Here is a 23,351-nt window from a genome sequence, read left to right as displayed (position 1 = left end):
GGGGGGAGAGGCGGAGGTACGCGGGGCATGCTGGGAAACGGCACCCGCCTTGCTCCGACACCCGCGCCGTCCTGCTGCACGCATGCGCGGGCGCTGCCTGAGAGGAAATTATAGAGAGGAAAGTAGGGGGTTCTTGCGCTCTGGGTGGTATTTGGTGTTCGCTGAGGGGGAAAAAAATCTCGCTCCTTCAGTCCTAAATCAGTTTCCCGCGGCTGACTTTTTAACTCCTCGGTAAAACTCGCTTGTCAATGGCCAGGAGAGCCAGAGCTGCCCGCAGAGATGGTCGCTCTTTGGTTTTAAAGTGAGAATGACACTCGCACTTCACGTGTTCACTGTGCATTGTCCAGTTGTCATCCTCACGACAACCCTGGAAGGTAGGTCAGAATGTTTCCCCGTGTCGTGCGGTTGAGGTGAGAGAGTGTGGCTTGCCTAAGGCAACCTACTGAGTTCCTGGCAAATGTGACATTTGAACTGGGAAATTCCTTGGCATCTCAGTCTTTTTGCCAGTTTACACGATGGTGTAAACTTTTGATAGTTGTAGAGAGGGCTTTATTTAGCTCAGGAAGAACCACCAGGAGCATGTGAAGAACATATAAATTCAACAGTTATCTGACCATGCTAAGAGTGCATTTTCCATTTTTAGGAGAAAGCTTCCTATATCAAATGAGCCTCTTGCAGGGAATTTTTTTTCTTGCCTGGCATTTTAAACAGCAACTATAATCGCTGGTAGTCTACAAAGCATCCACTCATTCTGAATGTCCAAACTGGCATTTTACCCAGCACCACAAACTCTGGCCCTTCTTCATCCCACTTCCATGAGATAAAGACATGGAAGGAATAAAAGGTTTTGTGACCCATTTTGAAAACTGTACCTTTCCCTGATGGTACGTTTTTAAAAGATTGCAAAGGAGTGTATTCCATACTTAACTCCCTGCCACTTTAACAGTCTCTTGCTACTACTTTCTCTCCTCAGTTTATAATTTTTCAGTAGGCTGCTACTGTTTGTTGCTCCTTCAGCTCATTTAAAATGGTCTCCCCGATGATGGGCTGTGCCAGCAAAAGATTCTTGGCATTGCAGTTGCATTCCTCACATGTCTACAGCTGACTCCTTGGGGTGGACAAGAGGCTATTTCTCCCACCACACGCACAACACACCCTCCCTCCCCCAGGACATGAAACATGCGCTGATTTTGCCACTGCTGTTGTTATTATTACTCTGTCACCCAAAGTAGCAAGGCAGCAAATAGAAACCAGAGTACTGGCAGTCGGCAAACCAGTGTCAAATTACTACTATGAGTATGGGATTAAATTAAGAGAGGCTAACCTCTGTAGAAGGAGGGAGAGCTTTCTGAGCAATCCCTTGAGGGAAACTCCATCACAGGGATGTTTAAAACAAGGTTAGTCAGAGCCGTAGGGAACATGCCTTCTTTAGCCTTTGGTAAACTACTCAGTCATCTTTGCAAACCATATCCTTAAAAAGGAGCAAGTTAATATGTTAGCTATATATAGGAGCGTTTTACAGCTACAGTGTAAACAAGTCACAAAATAAAATGTTTAATTGAAGGTATGAAATTAAAATACAGGAGTCTACTGCTGACACACTTGTACTTCAAAGTAGGTTTCCTTTAAATAAAGTAGCTATTGCACTAAAGTGTTCTGTCACATCCTAAGTACTGGATAATGAGTGAGTCACATAAAAAAAAAATGCTTTATTCTTCCAAAGTAAATTTGATACAGAGACCTGGACTTTTAAGGCTACAGTCATGAAACCATGGCTATAGGGGTCTTTTTCTGTTGTGGGCTGCATGGCCAGCAGTGGGGCAAAGACAGACATAAATGTTCTGGATTAACTAAACTGGAATAAAGTCCTGTTTCAATTTCCTCAGATTAGAATTCCCAGCTCTATCAAGGTCTGTTCTTAGAGGCATTATGCCTTTGTTGATGGATATATACAACAGCTTAGATAGGTTCTTGGTCTGATCCAGTAGAGTACTTATGTAGAAGTATACCCTAAATGTTGACTAGGAAGTAATAAAAGTACAGTGGTACCTCGGGTTACATACACTTCAGGTTATATACGCTTCAGGTTACAGGCTCCGCAACCCCAGAAATAGTGCTTCAGGGTTAAGAACTTGCTTCAGGATGAGAACAGAAATTCTGCTCCGGCGGCGCGGCAGCAGCAGGAGGCACCATTAGCTAAAGTAGTGCTTCAGGTTAAGAACAGCTTCAGGTTAAGAACAGACCTCCAGAACGAATTAAGTACTTAACCTGAGGTACCACTGTATAAGCAACAAGATGGGAGTTATTAATGAAAGGCTATGTATCCCTGAAAAGCCTAAAGTGTTTTTGCTAGTACACCCTGGACAGTTAAGCATTGCAAATGCATTTTAAACTTGCATTTTTATAATCCAAAAACAGTTCCAAAAAAAAAAAAATGAGAACAGAAAACACTGGAATGTGAGTTGGTTGCTAACTGTTTTCTAGATTCTCTTTGTCAAGTGAATAAACAGAGTATGACTGTTCCTGATGACAACTATTAGCTTTTGTTATTGTTTAGTCGTTTAGTCGTGTCCGACTCTTCGTGACCCCATGGACCAGAGAACGCCGGGCACTGCTGTCTTCCACCGCCTCCCGCAGTTTGGTCAGGCTCATGTTTGTAGCTTCATGTTATTAGCTTTTAATGCTTATTAATTGATCACAGGTTTTTATAGATTGTTTTTTATCATAATGATCTCAAAGTAATTACAATATAAAAATATTGATAAAACCCATAAAATACAATTGAAAAATAACATGCAATTTCAGTTCCATTAAGAACACAGAGATCCAGATTCTGGAGGGATCGACACAAGTTTCATGCCCCAAAGACTTCAGAAAGTAGGTGTCTTCACCATATGGCAAAGAAATCCCTTAATATTGAGGGCATCATGTTGCCAAGGGTAGGGAATTGCAAAGGTGGGCCACGACTACAGAGAGTTGGGATCTTCCAGATCCCAACACAACAAGCCATATTTATTGGCAGGACCAGAAGCAGAACCCCGCTCTGCCGATCTCATGGTTTGAAACAGTCTACACCTAGATCCCTAGTCACGGAGGGCTTTATGTATTAAAGTGGCTAATTTGGAGTGTCTTCTTCTTTGGCGATCACTTGTAGCCGAGTTAGATTGTCTTCCATGTACACCGTCTTAACGGTGTGTCCACAGGTGATTGTGGAGCCCAATTCTGGATACACATGTCCTTCCACAGTGGAAGGCTCTTGTGGAAAGATAACTGTCCAGGTAGGAGAAGTGATTTATACCTTCCAACATTACACCACTGAGTTGGATTTGTGGCGTTGCAGAGGGGTTGTTTTATGTTTGTTGGTGCATAAAACTTTAGTTTTTTGGATGTTGAGCGATAGGCCAAGCTTTTCGTATGCTTCTTCAAAGATATTTAGGATGGTTTGGAGGTCATCCTCTGAGTGTGTATGCACTACGTTGTGTCACACCTACATGACTGAATCTTTTCATAACCTCATTCCCATAGCATAAAAAGAAGCATAATTAAATTCAAAAATTTAATCTGTATCAATAATTTAATCAATATCAACCCTAAAGTAAGGTTTGGAATGATATTCTCATCATGAACATGGCAGTTCATCATTTCCACCTGAATATTTCTGAGGATCACACTCTGCAATACCATTTTGGAATGGGTTAATTAAAATAAATTCTCATAACCCTAAGGGGCATTAATTATGCTATCTTTATTTGCCTCTTCTATGGGCTAGAAGCTCTTGAGGCTTTCTTTTGAGTTTGTGCTGTTTACTTTTCATTCTGAAGTGGCCCATTCTTCAGTTGAAACCACATAACCTGAGGATACGTAAGAAAATTTATACTTTTTATACAACTCCTATAATTTTATGGAAGAGGAGACACACATTGTTCCCACTCATCCCAGCATCTTGCTGTTGTTATTAAATATTATTATTATTAAATATATGCACATGTATATAACTGAGAGAAGAATGAGGACACAATAAGGTTTATAATATAAGTTGGGGAATGGAGAGAGTGAAAAGAGAAACAAAACAGTCTCAGAGTTACAAACAACACAGTAATTAATTCAAATTGATGGGTAGCATGTTTAAAACAAACAAAAGGAAGTACTTATACAACACATAATTAACTAATAGAATGCATTTCCATATAATGTTGCAATTATTAGAATTAGTGGTGCTGAAAAGGATTAGGTAAATATGTGGAGGATGAAGTTCATCTGTAACTCATAACTATAATAACCAGAGCCACAGTGTTTGTGCTCAGAGACTGTGTACCATGTGCTTAATTCAAAACTAAGGTGTTGGGACAAAAATTTGTCTGGAAGTAATCCTCTCTGACCTGGAAGCTGTTTCCCAATACAGAGGAAAGGCATGTAGCTCTTGCTCAAAGACATGTGCTTCTTTATTTTAATCCCACATGTTCCTTGATCAACCTGGTTGTGCTGAAAACAGATTGTGCAGAGCAATTCTAACTTGGGAATAGAGTGGCAAATTCTCCCAATCCTAACTGGGGCATGGAGCAGCCAGGACAGAGGGTGGTAGCAGTCCGTCCCCCCACCCCCCCCCCTATTTTTGCTGCACTAGCTGCAGCCTGGCACAGCACAGGGCTCAGATCAGGTTCTTCACTAGAAAACAGGCTGGCTTTGGAACCAGCAGCTCTGTTGGCACAGTCCTGCTCTGCCCCTCAAACCCAGTTTTAGGACCAAATATGATTATTGCCAGCAGGAACACTGGTAAAAAGCAGTATGCACTTCATCGCCCTTTCAGGTCCACAGTGGAGGTAGACTTCTGTTGAATCCTTACCAACACCAGTATGGGTCAGGGGTTAGGTATTTTTTTAAATAGAAAAGTTAAGTAGACTGCACCCAGTTCCTATGAAAATCACAGGACTTAGATCTGGACTTTGTTATCCTGCTCAGTACTCTGTCCTTGATCAAAAAAACCTTCAACTCAATTGTCATAAAAATAGATCAAGTATAGGCATGTTCTGCAACCTTTCTGTGGACCATCCAAATGGAGTTAGCAGACCACAGTTGGAGAATCTTTGCTCTACCCCTAAGGTTTTAAAATGCCTCACATATCAATTACTCTTTTTTCTCCTTAGAAAGGTGTTCTATCTAAATCCGTTAACAATAGCCACAAGCCTGTTTGTGAGCTTTTAAGAGTACTCTCCTGACATGGGAGTGAAAGTTATTGTCAGCTCATGAGGAAAGAGTACCTCCTGTGATCTGTAAATAGCCTAATATTCTCTTAAACAGCTCCATATTTAAGAGCGAGCTGAGCTTTGCATTTGGCATAAAGACATATGCCTATATCTATAAATAATAATAATATAATTATTTTACACAGTGGCTGTGTTTCATAGCAAGAAGTTCCCCATGAGGAAATTCAGCATCCATCTATAAATAAAATCAAGCATTAAGCAAATGAGAGAGTGTAAAATACTGTACTTCAGAGCAGTGCCAGCAGTGAATCAGACAATGGTGGCTATAGTTACTATGTATAATGCAAATGCAGCGGGAAATATTACAGGTTGGTTCTCTCACCAGTACAGTCGTACCTTGGAAGTCAAACGGAATCCATTCCGAAAGTCCATTCGACTTCCAAAACGTTAGAAAACTAAATCGTGGCTTCTGATTGACTGCAGGAAGCTCCTGCAGCCAACCGCAAGCCACAGAAATCCTGTTGGACGTTCGGGTTCCAAAAGAACATTCACAAACCGGAACGATCACTTCAGGGTTTGCAGCGTTCAGGAGCCAAAACGTCTGAGTTCCAGGTCGTTCGGGATCCAAGATATGACTGTATCTTCAATTTGAAACCAATAGGAATTGGCCCTTCTGCCTCTGTCCAGTACTTATAATCATAGTTGATTTCTTTTATAATGTTACTGTGACATTTGCCCCAATCCAATTGTTCTGGGTAGTTTGATAACTGTACAAATAAAACTGGGGTTGAGTCTCTCTAGGGTCTGGGGAAGTAAAGAGAAAACCTATTAAATAAAGTTGTTTTGGACAATCCTAGAACAAGTCAGGGGACGTGGGTGGCGCTGTGGTCTAAACCACTGAGTCTAAGGCTTGCCGATTGGAAGGTTGGCGGTTCAAATCCCCGCTACGGGTGAGCTCCCGTTGCTCGGTCCCAGCTCCTGTCAACCTAACAGTTCGAAAGCATGTCAAAGTGCAAGTAGATAAATAGGTACCACTCCGGCAGGAAGGTAAACGGCGTTTCTGTGTGCTGCTCTGGTTTCGGTGTTCCGTTGCACCAGAAGCAGCCTAGTCATGCTGGCCACATAACCTGGGAAAACTGTCTGTGGACAAACGTCGGCTCCCTTGGCCAGTAAAGCGAGATGAGCGCCACAACCCCATTCACGACTGGACTTAACTGTCAGGGGTCCTTTACCTTTTTTAGAACAAGTCAGTGGTATGGTGAAATTATGTTTACCAGATGGGATGTTAGAGGAGGGGTAGTACATCTGGTGGGAGACACGTTGTGCTCCTTTTGGGGTAGTTTGTCCACCTTTGGTCCCCGCCCTGCATTAGCTTTAATCTGTGGCTCCTAGAAGCTGTCAGCATATAGCAGTGGCCATACCCCAGGAATAGCTTCAACTGGCTGACAAAACCAGGTGAGGGTAGCTGATCGGTCTCAAACCCTTGGTGTGTTAGGGATCTCCCCTGCTTGCAAAGACAGGTTCCATCAGATTGAGTGGACTAGACCAATGGTGGGTCCAATGGTCAAGAAGGCAGTTTCTGCATGTGCTGTAGAGGGAAATGAGGGGCAGATGGGGCTCCACAACCTGGGATGGTAGCCCATGTAGCAGAAGGAAACACTGACCCCAAACCTCTGCTGCATATAAAAACATAATGAAATAATAATAATAATAATAATAATAATAATAATAATAATAATTTGTTTATACCCCGCCCATCTGGCTGGGTTTCTCCAGCCACTCTGGGCAGCTTCCAACAAAATATTAAAATACAATAATTAATCAAATATAAAAGCTTCCCTAAATAGGGCTGCCTTCAGATGTCTTCTAAAAGTCAAATAGTTGTTTATTTCTTTGACATCTAATGGGAGGGTCTTCCACAGGGTGGGTGCCACTACCGAGAAGGCCCTCTGCCTGGTTCCCTGTAACTTCGCTTCTCACAGTGAGGGAACCCCCAGAAGGCCCTCGGCACTGGACCTCAGTGTCCGGGCAGAACGATGGGGGTGGAGATACTCCTTCAGGAGAAGAAAAGGCTAAGGAGTAAACCCTACAGAAATCTGGAGTGGAGTCCCTAAGATGGTTGGGTGGTGCTTTGTATGCCGCCTCCTGGCAACTCCTGCAGCCAAGATGGCACCAAATGTATTGCTCTGCTTTCCTTTGGACCACATCAGTAAGGCCGAGAAGGGGGCCTTGTCATCTGGGCTGCCCAGGACCTCCATACACACTGCCCAGGCTTGTGTCCCAGTGAAATTACTTCAGTGCTGCCAACACAGCGGTTTGACTGGAGTGCCTGGTTTAGTCAATTTCAGTCTTGAATGAAATTTCTTAATGGAAGCATGTTCTTAAAAAAGAGGAGCTTTGTATTTTTAAATGTGTGTGTGTGTATCTGTATCTATATAGTTATCTATATGTACATATATGAGTACAGTGGTGCCTCGCAAGATGAAAATAATCCGTTCCACGAGTCTCTTCGTCTAGCGGTTTTTTCGTCTTGCGAAGCATCCCTATTAGCGGATTAGCGCTATTAGCGGCTTAGCGGCTATTAGCGGCTTAGCGGCTTAGAAAAGGGGGGGGAGGGGGAGACTCGCAAGACGTTTTCGTCTTGCGAAGCGCCTCGAAAAACAGAAAACCCTTTCGTCTAGCGGGTTTTTCGTCTTGCGAGGCATTCGTCTTGCGGGGCACCACTGTAAACAGCTATACTGCCAGCCATAACAATGTACAGTATACATTTCTGTTAAAGTTGTGCTGGTTGTGTCATTAGAACTAGTCTTTGAAATGCATTAGAAGTTTGTAAAACCAGTTTGACTAAATACTATGGCAGGACAGGAACATTGAGCAGGTCTACTGTGGGTAACTCCATAGTACAGTAACTATAGTGCCATTTCCAGTTCTTGGAAAAATTATAGGGTCTTCAATAGGAAATGTATACAATGACTCTCGTGGGCACCACCTTAAGTACACATGCACAAAATAATGAAATCCATAATGGTACAGGTAACTGATACACCTTGGGTTAAGAACTTAATTCGTTCTGGAGGTCCATTCTTAACCTGAAACTTTTCTTAACATGAGGTACCACTTTAGCTAATGGGGCTTCTTGCTGCCGCCATGCTGCTGCGGCGTGATTTCTGTTCTCATCCTGAAGTAAAGTTCTTAACCCGAGGTACTATTTCTGGGTTAGCAGAGTCTGTAACCTGAAGCGTCTGTAACCCAAGGTACCACTGTATTTTAGCGTTCTTGCCTCTAGAGAGGAGAGGAGAGAACATCCAAACTAGAATATAGCTAATTAAAGTTCTTAATACTGGTCACTGACCGTAATAAAATGACTTGACTTGAATTAAAGTTAGTTACAGTGCCAGAATCACCAAATCAGGATGGGATGGACCCATTAGTTACAAACAGCAGGGCGGGATCAAAGCAGCTGGGAGTGGTGTTCCACATATACTCCTGCTTGTTCAGCCCTGTTTTCCCCCTGCAGCTCTTGTGGCTTCCCAAAATCCCCTGATGGTTTAGAGATCTTCCACAGATGCATCCAGTGCTGGAATTTGTGACACACACACACACCCCACGCACGGCAGTGTTTTACTCACACACAGCTCTTTAAATCCCAGCTTATCTCTACTAAAACTATCCGGGAAACTAATTTTCTAATTATTCTTCATCAGATTAGGCTGTGAAAGACTTACAGCATACCTTAAAGACATTTGTTCTTTCTGGAAGATGATAAACTAGGCAAAATGTGATTTAAAAAGCACAACAAGGGTTGTTCTTAGCTGATTTTGGTTTCTGGAAGTGAAACAAACACAATCCCTGTTTCAGACATGATGCAAAGCAGGAAATTCCTCTATGCACAAGCAGGGAGGAGCAAAGGAGCCCTCTTAGGCACATATACCATTAACTATGGTTTACTGTGATGTGTGAATAGGGCCATTATGTTACCACAAAATAGTACATACAAATGGAAAAGTTATGAATGAAAACTATGGGCTTAAACTATTGAACTAGAGCTTCCTTGAAGAACTGATAAAGGTTCATCTAAACTGTATTTAGCCTTTAGAATCCAAAGTTAAGTTGAACACTGAGTTATAAAAATATAAGCAGCCATTTGTTATTATTACTTTAACATGGGTACAGCTGATGACTTATCATCTTAACCAGGGCTGGGGAAATGAAACCATCACACCTGTCTACAGACTGAGTTTTGCAACAATTACTCATGCTAAAAGGGTATTCATGGGAGCAATTCAGTTCAGAATTAGTGGAACAAATGAGAGGCTTGTTCACCATATTGTGAACAATAGATGCACTACTGCTGCTTGATACTGAGGTTGCTGCTGTGGAGGAGTGCCTAGAGAGGGGTGGTGTGGGAACAGTAGTTTATTTAGTTTGCTTGAACTAGGCAAGGGACTGGCCTAATACATGACAAGTCAAAACATAGCATGATAGTGTCTGGTTGGTAGGTAGATGATGAAATTTGCTCTACAAAATGAACATGATAATGCCTCATGATTATTTCATAAGTGGGTCATGAAAGTGACCCTGGAGTAGTTCAGCCTTTATAAAGGTATTTTTGCAAACCTTGGCTGATGGCATGGATCGCACTAGGTTCCAGTGTAGTCTGGAATTAGCGTAAAGCATAGATGTGGCTTCTTGGACCCTTCACTTTTTAAAAGTTGTTTGTTAACTCTCCCACCCAGGTGGGGGGGGGGCGTCACTCTGTGAGGCAGGTTAGGTTGAGATAGAGTGATTTTCCCAAAACCACATAGTGAACTTAATCACTGAGTGAGGATTAGACCACTTGAGCTAGATACGGAACAAAGAGCAATGCCCTAGGCAATTATGATAGGTTATTACCAATTTCTGCCTTTTATCTTTATGAGCTTTATATGCTTGGAGTTAAGAAATGCTGAAGAACACATCTAGAATTAATGGCAATATATTATAAAAATAGCCCGATACTATAATTTGCCATTATACATAATAGGCTTCAGAATAAATGCACCCTATCTCTCCCCTCCCCATCTTTTGGTGGTTGGCACATTAATGCAGAAGGAGGGGGGCAAATGCCCACAGTTCTAATTTCTAGCTTTTCAATTTTCTGCAGAACACTATTTTTCCACAGTAACTATGCATTTCCTCCCACATGCCTGCTAAACATATCTCCTTGCTGGAATTTGCAGAGTGGGAGGGGTTTCGTTCTGGGAAATGTCTGCTTATACTTTATATGCTAGTAAAGCATTTTGTAGCAAATGTTGAGGGGGGCACACCTAAAGCTTCATCCCAGCATGGGATCCCAGCATGGGATCACCTACAGGCAGCTGGCTGGAATGTTTTATGTGGCTTTAGAAGCCTCGTTCACCTGAACCCACAGTCATAGCCTAGAAAAGGTTGTCCTTAACCCAGTGCCAATTCAAAAGATGAAGCTGTTAATTTCCTTACAGTTTTATTTAATCTCAATTTCAGTTTTGACCATCTAGCCTTGAAAGAGCAGACAACGAATCATGATCAAGTTTTTTCTTATGGTGAACAAGCAAGGGCAAACAAGACTCTCTCGATATTATGAATACATGGACCTTCATAAACGGACGATACTAGAAGCTGAAGTAATCAAGCATTGCCTTTCCCGTTCAAAGGAGCAAGTATGTGTTTTTATGTAGACATTTTAGGGTCAAACAATCTGATTGGGGCAGACCTATGACTTTGAACTTGAGCCTTCCCCAAGTTCACAGCAGGAGTACATTCTGTGTATAGCACAAGTGTGTGTATTTGAACGGGATTTGGCATGCAAAAGGTGTGTGCACACAAGATGTTGGAATCTCCACCTAATCTCTGCTCTTCCCCACAGCCACTTTTGTCCCAACTTCCAACATTAGAGCTTGGCTGGGCGGGAAATGACCTCAAGAAGATGGAATGAGGCAGCAGTGAAGATGGTTCCCTTGCCTGTACAGCCCCTTTGCTTTTTAAATGGCACTCTCCCACCAATTTATGTTGTTTAAAAAGTAACTCTGGAATGCTGCATGTTAGGTGCTATTTGTGCCCATATATATAGTATGATGATTTCTTCAGTTCACTCACAATACGGTGGCTCCCAACTTTGGACCTCCTGATGTTTTTGGACTACAACTCCCATCCCTCACCACTGCCCCTGCTGGCTAGGGACAATGGGAATTGTAGTCTAACAACATCTGGGGGCCCTTTTTCAGGGGGAACTCATAGGAACTCAGTCTTGGCACCTCTCAGGTGGGCACCGTTGCCATTCTAAGAAAACGAGAGATGTTTATGGTGAGTTCCAGCACCTCTTTCCCTAGAAAAATAGCACTGCCAATAAATGCTCTAATATGTTAATTCATATAGGTCCACTCCATATAGAAATATGTGCTCTGTCAAGAAAACCATCTTTTTTATTGTTAGCCAATCCTTCCTTCATCTGCAAATTGTTGCTAAGGTAACAGAAACAAAATAATTTTGAAACCCTTTTCATTTCAACAAGACTGTGGAAAACTTTGGGTGTGTGTACAGTGGTACCTCGTGTTACGTACTGTCCCCCTTACAAATGCTTCGGGTTATGCACTCCACTAACCCGGAAGTAGATGCCCCTTGTTGTGAACTTTGGCCCGGCATGTGAGCGGAAGTCGTGCTCCGGTGGCACGGCAGCAGCGGGAGGCGCCATTAGCAAAAGTGTTTCTCATGTTACAAGCGGTTTCTGGTTACAAGTGGACCTCTGGAACGGATTAAGTACGTATCACGAGGTACCACTGTACTCTAGGCACCAGGATAGTTTCAAGATCCTAGCAAAGGCTATGACACTGACTTTGAGTCATCTCAGGTTCTTTTAAGGATCAAGCTAATGTGATAGTGGTGTGTGAGTGAGATGTCGTTTACTTAAAAACAAGGGGTGGGAAAGCATGTGAGGAACAGATGACATTAAGTAAGGGGAGCACAACTTTACTGGCTCTCCTTTGTTTTAAGCAGTTTTCTCTCAGTTGAGCTCCAATGAAAGACCTGGGCTGGGAGAAACTGCTTAAGGCAACGGAGTGCAACAATGTAGGCGGGGGGGGGGGGCTGGTTTTGTTACACACAAAACACACGCCAGTGGGCTGTTTTACAAGTAGAGAACAAACCTCCACCCATCCTTGTTTTATATGTAAACAGGGCATTTTTAGAACTGGTAAATAAAAACAACATTGGCATCGATTGTTCTTCCCTTTAATAACTTATTTAGCCTGCATAAACTAAAAACTGTCCAGATGAAATATTCAATAAGCAAATAAATATATACAAAAATGTGTCATCCATCAAATTTTATCTGTGTCTTTTTTTAGTGTTCCTTTATTGAATACAAAGATTTTAAGCTGGTGTACAGGCAATATGCTGCTCTTTTCATAGTGGTTGGAATTAATGAAACCGAGGTATGTGTTTATTTCTTAACTATGTAAAGAAAAAACAAATATTGATCTATGATCTAAAGACAAATACCGAACTTGATATATGCCCATTGCTTCAGTTTCTTCCTGGTTTCCATATGTGATCCAGTTTCTTTTATTGTGTCCTTCACTCTGCAATATCTAGCTCTCCCACAATGTAGTTGCATCATAAGAGATGAAGGAAATGCAGCATAGTCCCTTTCAGCAAAACCAAAAACCCATGGCACCTCAGAGACAAGCAGGGTGTCATGAGCTTTTGTAAGCAAGACCCTGCAAATAGAGACTTGACAAGAGACCAGGGTGCTTCCAGGTGGGTGTTTATTGTTGGATTGGTACACCACATGCAAGCAAACCTTTTACAGCACCCATACAATGTCATCATCGAAAAGCCAGACCGTATTTTTTTCTCATGTAATATGAATTTATTATTTTGAGGGGAAATCTGATAAGCTAAAAAAAGAAACCCTGTTGCTCACAACCCACTAGCGATATCTCAGTGACCTGTTTACAAAGGAAGCACCTTGAGAAATTGTTTTATTCATGTATGTATTTACAACCTTTCTGGACTGCCTTTCATCACATAACAGTTATCAAAGGACAATTTTCAAGCACAATATAAAACATCATACGACATAAAACAACAGTGAAACACAACAATCAATAATATCAATCATCAATAAAACATAGCAGCATAAAATAAGCCTGAGGCCTTGGTCAGTCTCTCCTGGCTTCTTCCAAAAGCCCAGAACATCAAGTATGTTTTAACTTGGCAGTAAAATCCCAGCTAGGATGCCACCATCCATTTTGCCAGGGAAAGAGTTCCATAATACAGGTGCTACTACAGAGGAAGCCCTGTCCTGTGTCACCACACAGCCAGCCATGCCTGCCTGAAGGACACCAACCAGTGCCCCCTGCCAATCATGGGGTCCAGGCCATTCTGAGCACAAACATCAGCATTGGCATGGTCTGTGTGCAATTAAACCTGATGTGAAATTCAGTGTGTTATTGTTTGTAATGCTGCCCTGGTACACTCTTTTGAATTTATACTGCTGGTGCAGTGAATTTTAAGGTCTAAGGATCAGACTATTTGTTTTGTTTCCTAAAACGGATAACAAAAATCACAACTGTGAGCTTTATAAGTAATGTGGAAAAGTTAACAGATCACTGGTTTCTCTGATGTTCCAATTGATTTTCAGAATGAAATGGCTGTCTATGAACTCATTCATAATTTTGTGGAGGTTTTGGACAAGTATTTCAGTAGAGTGGTAAGTATGATATTGAACCAAATACAAACTCTTCTCTTTTTTAGAAAGCTTTCATATGATTTATTATATCATCGACCTATTAGTCTTAAACATTAGCACCATGATAGAGTGCAGATATTTGACCTTTGGGTTTATTTTTATCAAAAGACATCAACATTTAAGTCATTGGGTATTAAGCAAGTACACAGGTGGCTCAAGTCCGTGTTATTCCACATGTATAGAATTCTAGCTTTGTAGCTGTCTTGGAAATTGAGGAGAAATTGAGCAAAAGCTAAAGGAGAGCTTTGATAACTTGCTCCCAACTTTTGGATGCTTCTATTGGGACACCAGGAGAGGTCCAACATCTGAATGTAAGCTCTGCCTATGTCATTAGATAAATATAGCACTTTGAAAGAATCTTTGAAACTCACAAATCTAAAAATACTGAGATGACAAATCATCTCTCTAGTAAAGGACAGATGTTCTTTTCTTTCCCACAGTTTGTTCTTTCCTCCTCCATTATCATCCTAGCTTGAGATACTGCCAGAATTCTGCAGATATTATATGTTAATTTTACTTTCACTAGCTCATCTCTTGGGAATTAACAGTTCAATTTGTTATATCACTTATTTGTTCTCTGTGTTACAAGCAATTAAAATAGAAACATGCATGATACGATGTACCACACTTTTCAAACCTTTTAGATTGAACAAGCCAGCAGCTTCGAGCAAGGCCAGACTCTATGGGGTGGTACAAATTGTACATTAGACTCCATCTTTCGGCCAATAGATGATCATTCAGAAATAGAGATATAGCCGCATCTGTTGATTGTGTTATAATCACAATTCAGACAAAACTGGTATTAGGAGGCAGTGCTTAGAATAAGGCAGGCAGATTTTTAGGAAATGTGCTTTCTTAAATGAGTGGCAGCTTCACATACGCATGTTGGGGCTTTCACTGTGTGCATTATGGTGAAAAATCAAAATAAGCTTTATTGTACTAGCCAAAGGCCATGACAAAACCATACAAACACTGTCAGGAAAAGAAATATCTATATAAACTATATAACTGTATATAAAAAGGAGAGCCAATGAATTGAACCATCAAGATCATAAAATGCAGATGCACATGTGTGCACATTATGATGCCCGACATGCAGAAAGATACACATTCAAGGAGGAATGCCATGGCTATTTTTAACACTGGATCGCCTCATAACACACCAGCAGAAATGTGGTGACTGACACACAGCCAAGAGTTATGTGTCTTCCAGCAATTTGGCAGAAGTGCAAAACAGTTCAGCTGCCCACTTTCACCGAAAACAATCAGAGTCTTTATACCTGCAAAAGGTAGCTTTAAAAGTAAGCTCCCACTCAAAAGAGGGCTGCTCAGTAGGATTTCCCATAGTTTAGGGCTGTGCATCTTTGCCTCATCCAAAGCATAGCAAAAGACATGAAAAACTAGTAGATGATGGCATGCAGTAGGTCTTGCTTCACAACAGTGTGGGGAAACTGTGACTCTCCGGACGTTGTTAGACCCCCAAGTCCCATCAGACCCAGCCAAGGTTGCCCAAAGGTAGGGTTGCCATATGTCAGAAAGTGAAAATTCGGACACAAAAGTTGTATGGGTTGCTATATGTCTGGATCTTCCTGGACATTACAGTGATTTCCGCCCAGACACTGTTTCCAATGGCCGAATCTCGGCTATGTCCAGGAAATTCTGGATGTAAGGCCGCCCTACCAATGGTCAAGGATGATGGGAGCGGTAGTCCCTTAACTCTGCTTTACAATAAGAAAGTTGTACTGAAAATGGCTGTAAAGGATGAGTGAATGTTTACAAGCTCCATGATAATCCCTTGGACCAAAAACCAATATACAAATAAACTTTAAAAACACTAACAATAATGTACAATAATGTACAGTAGTCAGAAAGGGAACAACAGCAGTCCTTTGCTCTTGCTGAAATGTCCCTTTTCCTCTTCTTTTTTTAGAGTGAATTGGATGTATCCTTTTACGTTTTCTCTATTTATGTTCCTGCTCCTTCCTGTGTTTGCCGGGCTGTGTGGCATTCGTAGGAATCAAATTGTTGCCACGATTGGACTAAACTGTGTTCAGCAGAGGTGACTGAGCCATATGGATGGATGGTTTGAAGTATGTGAATAGTATGTGAATAGTGACAGTGTGGAGGTAAGTTCTTAAAAAGCTAGTGATATGGGTGGTGATATGATAGTGGATGCTGGGAAATGGAGACATTTTGTCTAAAGGTAGGAAATTTCCCCTTGCTCTACTTGCTGCATGCATAACTTTAATAGATTTCAGTGCATGAACACAGTAGCTGTGATAGAATCTGTTGCTGGGCAAAGGAAGAGCTCTGTCCTCAAAGGAACCGAGCTCCGAGCATTTACTCCTACCATTGAAAGGGATCTCTCTAGCTTTCTCTGATTGCTACCTGCTTTTCAATGGCAGAGGCATCTAGACAAAGTCTCAAATGGAGATTTCAGCACATGGGGTGAATAGATACAGGAGAAGACTAGGGATGCAGATTAATGCAGTCTGCCTGCTCATTACAGCTGTTAATGTTCAACTGAATGACCATCTCCTTCTGCACGAACCTGCCTGAGCTGAGCACAGTGTTTAGTATCAGATCCATTCATTGATTCTGCTGGCATAATGTAGTGGGAGAGGATTTGAGATGGTTGCTGATGACCCAGATGGGTTGGGTAACATCTCTCTCCATGTGATGAAGGCAGGAGAGCAAAGAACTCTGGGAGGCAGGTGCAATCCCCTCAGTTTTTTCTCTCCTTCCTGATGGGACAGGTTTTTCTTCGTATGAGAGTTATCTTCTGTCATACTTTCAGTGCTACTGGAGGTGTTATGGGTGTGTGTGTCCCACATGATCTGGCCCTGCTTATTTAAGGGAAATGGAACTACGTCTGTAATATTTGGGGAAGACAAAAGGGGACATTCCAGGTGAGACTTGAATCCCCTAACATACCCCTGGGTGAAAAATATGCCAACCCCGAAAATGGTACACTATGTTTCCCTGTAGCTGTCCTGACACCTTCTACCATCATGAGCATGAGATCAGCAGGGCTCAGGATTTGGCCATTTCCCAACCCAGATTCTCCCACCTCTATCCTTTTTGGATTGGAGATCACTGAGGGTAGCATCAGAAGTGGATGGTCCTGAGAAACCAACAACAACAACACCTGTGTTGATGGAAGTAAGACAAAGGGTGACATTACAAATACTCTCCTAATTGCATGCTAAATAATTGTATGATTAGCTCAGTAGGTAGAGAATGGGACTCTTAATCTAATCTTAGGGAAGGAAATTTTGCAATGAAAGGGAGACTCCATTACATTTGAGTCAGGATTCCACCTAAAGAGGAAGCTTATTAGTATCCTCTTAATTAAGAGTACACATGAAGCAAAATGTTTTCAGTATTGTAACTGCAATACAGCAAAATAAAATAAAAAATACATCTTTGTGGAAATAGCCAGAATTTAAGCATTCCCTCACCCCCCCCCCCAATAAATTAATATCTCAAGTTTTGCTACTTAGCATGCTGGTGTATTTGACAAGTCCCAGTTATGTGCATGGAGAAGTGGGTGGAATTGTATTAAGCTCTTTAAAACAACTGCAGTAGGTGCTGATATCTTGGAGAGATGAGTCATTAAAAAAGATTACAAAAGCAACAGTTGAAAGTTATCACATCAAGTTTGGTGTGGCAAAACGGATCTGGAGTGGGAGTACATTATTTTTTAATGCCTGTATTTCTGTGTAAGGAACAAGAGAGCAGTTTTTCACATGAAAGTAAGACATAGATGACCTGCTCCGAAAAGCATGAATTGCTGCCTAGGTTGCACTCCCATGCACATGTACTTATAAGTGTGGCTCTTTGAGCACAGCTGGACTGACATCTAAGTAAAGAAACATAGGTTGGTGTTGTGCATTACATTACATAAAAGCATTTAAGAAGAGCGTATCCATTTTCAGGAGAAGTTACTGAATTTAGCTAACACACAGGCACTCCCTCCATTGAAGATGTAAGCAGGTGTACAATAAACCTTTTATCGTAAAGACACTAGCTTCCATTGTGCTTTGATTTTCCCAACAGAAACAGAACCCTGGGTAAGTGCCTGGAACCCCCTGGAATATTGCTACTGCTAGGCGGAGACTGGGGGTGACATGCAACCTTCACAACATTACTTAAAGAAAATAAAGTCCAATCGTGATGCCTCGTGCAGGGAGATGCAGTCCGTGGCATTCCCACAGTGACAGTGGCAATGTTAGCGGAGCCCTGGGTTGGCAGTCTTGCAGGGCCGCTGACACCCTGACTACCCCTCCACAGCCTCCCTCTGATCTCCTCTCTATCCCAATGAGCACAACGGCCTCTCTTTACTTCAAATCAACATCACGCTAAGATGGAGGAGAGGTTCATCTCTTCCAAGCCCAGCAGTAGGCTAGGAAGGAAAACCACACTCTTTGCTGTTCAGATATCACTTTCTTAAAATCTGAGATGACATTTTTCCTTCCCATCACAGTGCTGGGCTGGGAGGAAGGGAACTTCTCCCAGCTGCATGTTGTGATGGGGAGGAAAACCTCTGTCTCTCTTCTTCTGCTCAGTCTGAGGAACCTCTCATTCTATTCCACTATTGAGGTGTTGAGGAAAGCCCTCTCCTCAAAGCTACCTTTCCCTCACATGTGCCACCAATCCTGCAGGTCAGAGCACTCATTTATATGTGCTGAAACCTAAGATCTCATAGCAGTAGCATCACTGGTTTTGCCATCAATCTTGAGGGGTGGGGGCCCTACTGCAGGACAGTTTCCTCACCTTTGAGCTAAAGACTTGTCACTTTTCAGTTGCAGTCCATCGACACTTAAAGACCAAAAGCTTTGGTAATAAAATATTTGCCAGAACCAACTTAATGCCCAAGCGTTAAATCACATCAATGCACAATGCTTCTAATAAAACACAGGTATTTTTGAGGCATTTGCTAATAAGGCATAGGTATTTTTGAGGCATATGCTAATGGAAGCAAATATATTTAGTGACTGAAATAGCGATGCCAGTCACTGAGCCCAAAATTGTTTTGTCTTGGGGTGACACATCTGGCTCTATGAAACTTGAGAAAATACTAGGTATAAAAATCATCAGTGGTAAGTAGATATATCGCCAAATTATATTTTGGCCTTGTGTTTGAATAAAATATATTTCAAAGTATGTTCATATGGCCTACCTTTATTAGCCCCTTGCCCTCTATTTGAAGAGCAGTTCAGAGTTTTGTTTAAAGATAAATAACCTTAAGAAGGAAACGTGGAGGCTTTGAAGTTGGTCATAAACACTGAGCAATAGGACAGCAAAGACTGGTCACCTGGTCACAGACTTCCCTTATGTGGTGAGATGTAGGATAGTTTTATTAAAATTATAGCAATTTTGCCATTTCTCTTCTGTCTATACTGTATTTGCACTAGTTCACCACTGTGCTGTATTCATTGCCTATTTCCTAAGGTTCTAAAGGCCGTGAGTGGGGGGAGGAAGGAGGAGGGGCAGGAAGAAAAAGAATGGAAATGACTTTGGGAGGTTAAGGGGAGGCCTTGGTGAACGGGAAAGAAGGGTCAGTGTGACAGTTTCTGCACTGAGAAGGGAAAATTTTTAAAACAATGACAGAAGTTTGAGTAAAGCAAGGATGGAGAAGCACTGAGAGGGAAATGGCAGTTTCCAAAAATGGCAGAGGTTTGAATGTAGCAGGGATGGATAAACAACACTGAGGGTTTTAGAAAAAAACCCAACAACAACAACAACAATAATTTATTATTTATACCCCACCCATCTGGCCGGGTTTCCCCAGCCACTCTGGGCAGCTTCCAACAAAATATTAAAATACAGTGGTCTGTTAAACATCAAAAGCTTCCCTAAACAGCCCCCCCCAGTTTTAACCAGGAGAAATGGGTGTAAAATAGAAGGTAACGAAACAGAGTCTTTTCCAATGGCCTTCTCGGCATGCACAACCATTGTTTCAACCCCACCCCCCACCCCCGTTCTTCTCTCATCTTGGTGAACTCAATTTTTTTTCTCTCTTCCATTCCTCAGAGCTGCCTTATGTGTGTGAGAGAAAGAAGGGGGAGCCCTCAAATATTCCATGGTACCTTGACATAATATAGTTCACTCCCAGTACCATGAAGTTCCAGATTGAACATAGCAATTTAGAACAGATATTAACAAGCAAACACCCTTATATGTATAGCACCCATTTTATGCAATCCTGTGTCTTTCATTTTTTTTTACCATGTATAAGTTATAGCCTGTTCCTTCAATGGTAAATACACAAAATGTTTAGTGACCAGCTGTAGTTACCAAGGAAGATACATGTTCAAGTTCATGCTCATCATAAAGTTTGCTGGGTGGACCTGAGCCATTCCCTCTCTTTCAACCTAACATACCTCACTGGATTGTTGTAAGGATAAAATGGGAAGGGGTAAGATAATATATACTGACCTGCGTTCTTTGGAGAATGAATGGGACAGCGGTGTTAGTTAATTAATTAATATACAGTTACAGGTTTAGGGATATATCTTAACCTCAGATCACTGAGATTTAAAATCCCAAGGGTGGAGTTAGGCCAACTAAGCTACTAGCAGTGGGCCTGATCTGGGCCTTTCAACTGGAGCTAGTGCAGCTGAAATGCTCAAATTACCACCTTCCACTCTGGCCAGGGCAAGCATGTGGGCTTCAGATATGGTAGTGGCTCTGCCACTCAGTTTAGCCCAGCTGAACTGAGCATTGCAGCCTAAGGTTCCCATCTTTAAAAAGGAAGTAGTAATATTTATTATATTGGTTTCCCCAAAAGATTAGCAAACAGTACTGTACAGGTTTGTCACTAGTTTATCTCCCAGCATATAGCCAATTAATATTCTTTCAATATAATACTGCAGTATAATCCTGATGTGAAAATTCCTGGTTTACTCTCTGAAGCTTTTGGTAAAATTTCATTTAAAAAGATAAGCAAGCCCTTTAGATTCTGATTCATTTTTAAGTGTGGGTTGGGCGTTGGACCGATGCTGTCTGCAAAGGAGTGGCATCGTTTAGCTGCAAGGCTTTCGCAAGAGGACCCAGCATGCTTAAAAGAGCCAAGCAACTTGCCCTGCACCTTTGGCAAGAGCAGCTGGGGCAGATGAGGAAGGAACAGCCTGAGTGGGGAGGGACGGACTATGAGCTGCAGTCACTTGATTCCCAGTAGCAGATGAAGTACTTGTTGGTGGAATGAAGAGTAGCTAGTTGTGGAATGCTGCCCAAGAGGGTGGGGCAGCTCATATCTCACTGGAGGAGAAAAGAAGCCTCCTTGGGCTTCCAGTCATAATACCAACCTCCAGTTATCTCTGTAGAAACATTTTAAAGACACTTGACAGTAAGATGGAATGCATGTCTCATCACATCCTGAACCAAGGAAGCAAATGTTGAGATTCTTTATTCTTTGTTCAGGGGCTTTGTTTTGTTTTCAGGTGGGGAGTGCTGCAATTAATACAGAACGTGTTCTAGCTGTTTGCTGGCTAAGTTAGTAGTACTGAAATGTTAGATCTCTGCGGACCTCTTTTAAATTTCAGATTACACAGCTGTTCTGGCTGGGGCTGATGGGAGTTGTAGTCCCAAAGATCTAGTCGAAAAGATCTGGTGAGCACCAGGTTGGGAAAGGCTGGTATGAATTCTTACATCTCAGTGCACCTGTATTTCCACCATATGCGATAAATACTTTAATGCAGTAAGAAGACACCTTCAGCAGGTCAAACGAAAGATAGGAAGGGTTTTTTCAAGCAATTGTGATGTTTTCTCAGTACAGCTGTTTGCAAGTTAAGGCATGTCTGGAACAGTGAGGGACTCAAAGCTAGATACACAAATTTTTCATTTGAGCACTTAAGCAGAGGAAGAATGTCTTTTCAGCACTGATTCCACCTCATTTACACATATAATTGCACTACTATGGGGAAAATAGGGGACTAGGGATCTCTGTCCAGGGTGACTCCGCTCAGACTACAATTCCTAGGAACATTTTGGGGAAGCATGAGACTGATTTCTTGTCACTGATTTGCCTTAGCAGAATTTGTTAACCATTATTTCCCTTGTGTTCTGAATGGTCACTTTGCTAAGCAACTGCTAAACATATTGAAGCATTTTAAAAATTAATTTGAAAATCAAGCTTTTCAGTGAAACTTTACACAGTTATTCTGGATTGGCTCTCTTAGTCCAAGTCACAATAGGCTGATAGCTGTTAAAATAAGATTGGTGTTAACCAACATCATTTGCTACTTCTGCTGTTTCTCTTTTCTACACCTCTTTTAATTGACATACTATTATACACAATAACTGTATAGTCTGTTGTGAAACTGGAGTCACGTTATAATTTTTGCAATTACCGAAAAACTCATTAGAAAGTTCATCTGTTAAACACTTAAATAAAAAAAAAAACAAATTTGAGTTCTGGCATTTTCCAGTTTAGTCCTGCTTATTCCAAAAGAAATTCCTTAACTTTGTATGTACACAGATAATGTTCAAATTGGACAGAGTGCACATAATTTTGGATGAAATGGTATTAAATGGTTGCATTGTAGAAACCAATAAGACCAGAATTCTCGCACCTCTTCTTGTTCTTGACAAAATGGCTGAAAGCTAGGAAGACTATGCCAGTGAAGGGTGTGTTCGCACAGAATTCTTCAAAACAGAAAGAAGGAACAATGAACTCTGAGGATTCAAAGGCTAGTCTTGCAACATTCCAAATGGGCTGAACTGAACCTTTTCATGCTAAAAGACAACTGAAGGAAGCAGGTGCCACACCTTTACTATATACCTGTGAAAGGTTAATTAGTTACTGCTTTAAGTTTTTAAGATAACAAAATATTCTCATTGTGTAGCCTGTAATCCAGCTGGTGAAATAAATAGACTCTTTAATAATATATCTGTGTCTCTCTTTTCATCAAACAAAATTAATAAGGCAGGCTGGGAAATGCTAAAAAAAATAGACAGGTGTGCTTTGACTACATGCAAAAGCAACCATGTTTGCCTAAATTGCAGAAGTCTAGTATCCATTGTATCTGAAAGTGGACCCTCGACCACAAAACCTTATACCTTAATAAATGTATTAGTCTTTAAGAGTTAACACCCTTTGTAAATCTCCATTTGACTTTGGTGAAAAGGCTCTATTGTTCACTGAACTTGTGTGATTTCTTCCCTAATTCCAAAGTGGGGGGGGGCGCCCTCAATAGGTTATCTTCAGATCTCAGATCCCTGTCATGACCTCCCTGGAAGGGAAACTTGTACCTGGGCCAGGAGGGATTGAACTGAGCTGATTGCCTATCTGGCTAGTATTGAGGAGCTTACTGGCCTCATTGCATCTTTCAGTGCTCAACGGTACAATGCTACTGTTATGGTGCTTAGTGATGGTT

At 41.6% G+C, this 23,351-nt stretch overlaps 1 protein-coding gene across 1 annotated transcript; it reads left to right on the top strand.

The window, feature by feature from the left end:
• The first annotated feature begins 98 nt into the window (after nt 1-98).
• On the top strand, nt 99-22,860 carry AP4S1 (adaptor related protein complex 4 subunit sigma 1). The gene is made up of 6 exons (XM_079955679.1): nt 99-374; nt 10,707-10,882; nt 12,566-12,652; nt 13,864-13,932; nt 15,902-15,913; nt 22,454-22,860. Exons 2-6 carry the CDS (start codon nt 10,745-10,747, stop codon nt 22,580-22,582), a joined length of 435 nt encoding a protein of 144 aa, XP_079811805.1. The 5' UTR covers nt 99-374; nt 10,707-10,744; the 3' UTR covers nt 22,583-22,860.
• Nucleotides 22,861-23,351: the final 491 nt, after the last annotated feature.

This window comes from Podarcis cretensis (assembly GCF_951804945.1).
Source record: "Podarcis cretensis genome assembly, chromosome: 1".
NCBI classification, from domain to species: Eukaryota; Metazoa; Chordata; class Lepidosauria; order Squamata; family Lacertidae; genus Podarcis; species Podarcis cretensis.
Note: the sequence above shows the minus strand (reverse complement) of the source record. Positions and strands in the feature narration are given on the sequence as shown.

What these genes read in the sequence shown, in the direction of transcription:
- AP4S1 (XM_079955679.1), top strand. Translation starts at nt 10,745, where the DNA reads ATGATCAAGTTTTTTCTTATGGTGAACAAGCAAGGGCAAACAAGACTC. An exon ending in TTTCCCGTTCAAAGGAGCAA is followed by an intron (nt 10,883 to 12,565) that starts GTATGTGTTTTT and finishes GTCTTTTTTTAG; the next exon opens with TGTTCCTTTATTGAATACAA. An exon ending in TTGGAATTAATGAAACCGAG is followed by an intron (nt 12,653 to 13,863) that starts GTATGTGTTTAT and finishes ATTGATTTTCAG; the next exon opens with AATGAAATGGCTGTCTATGA.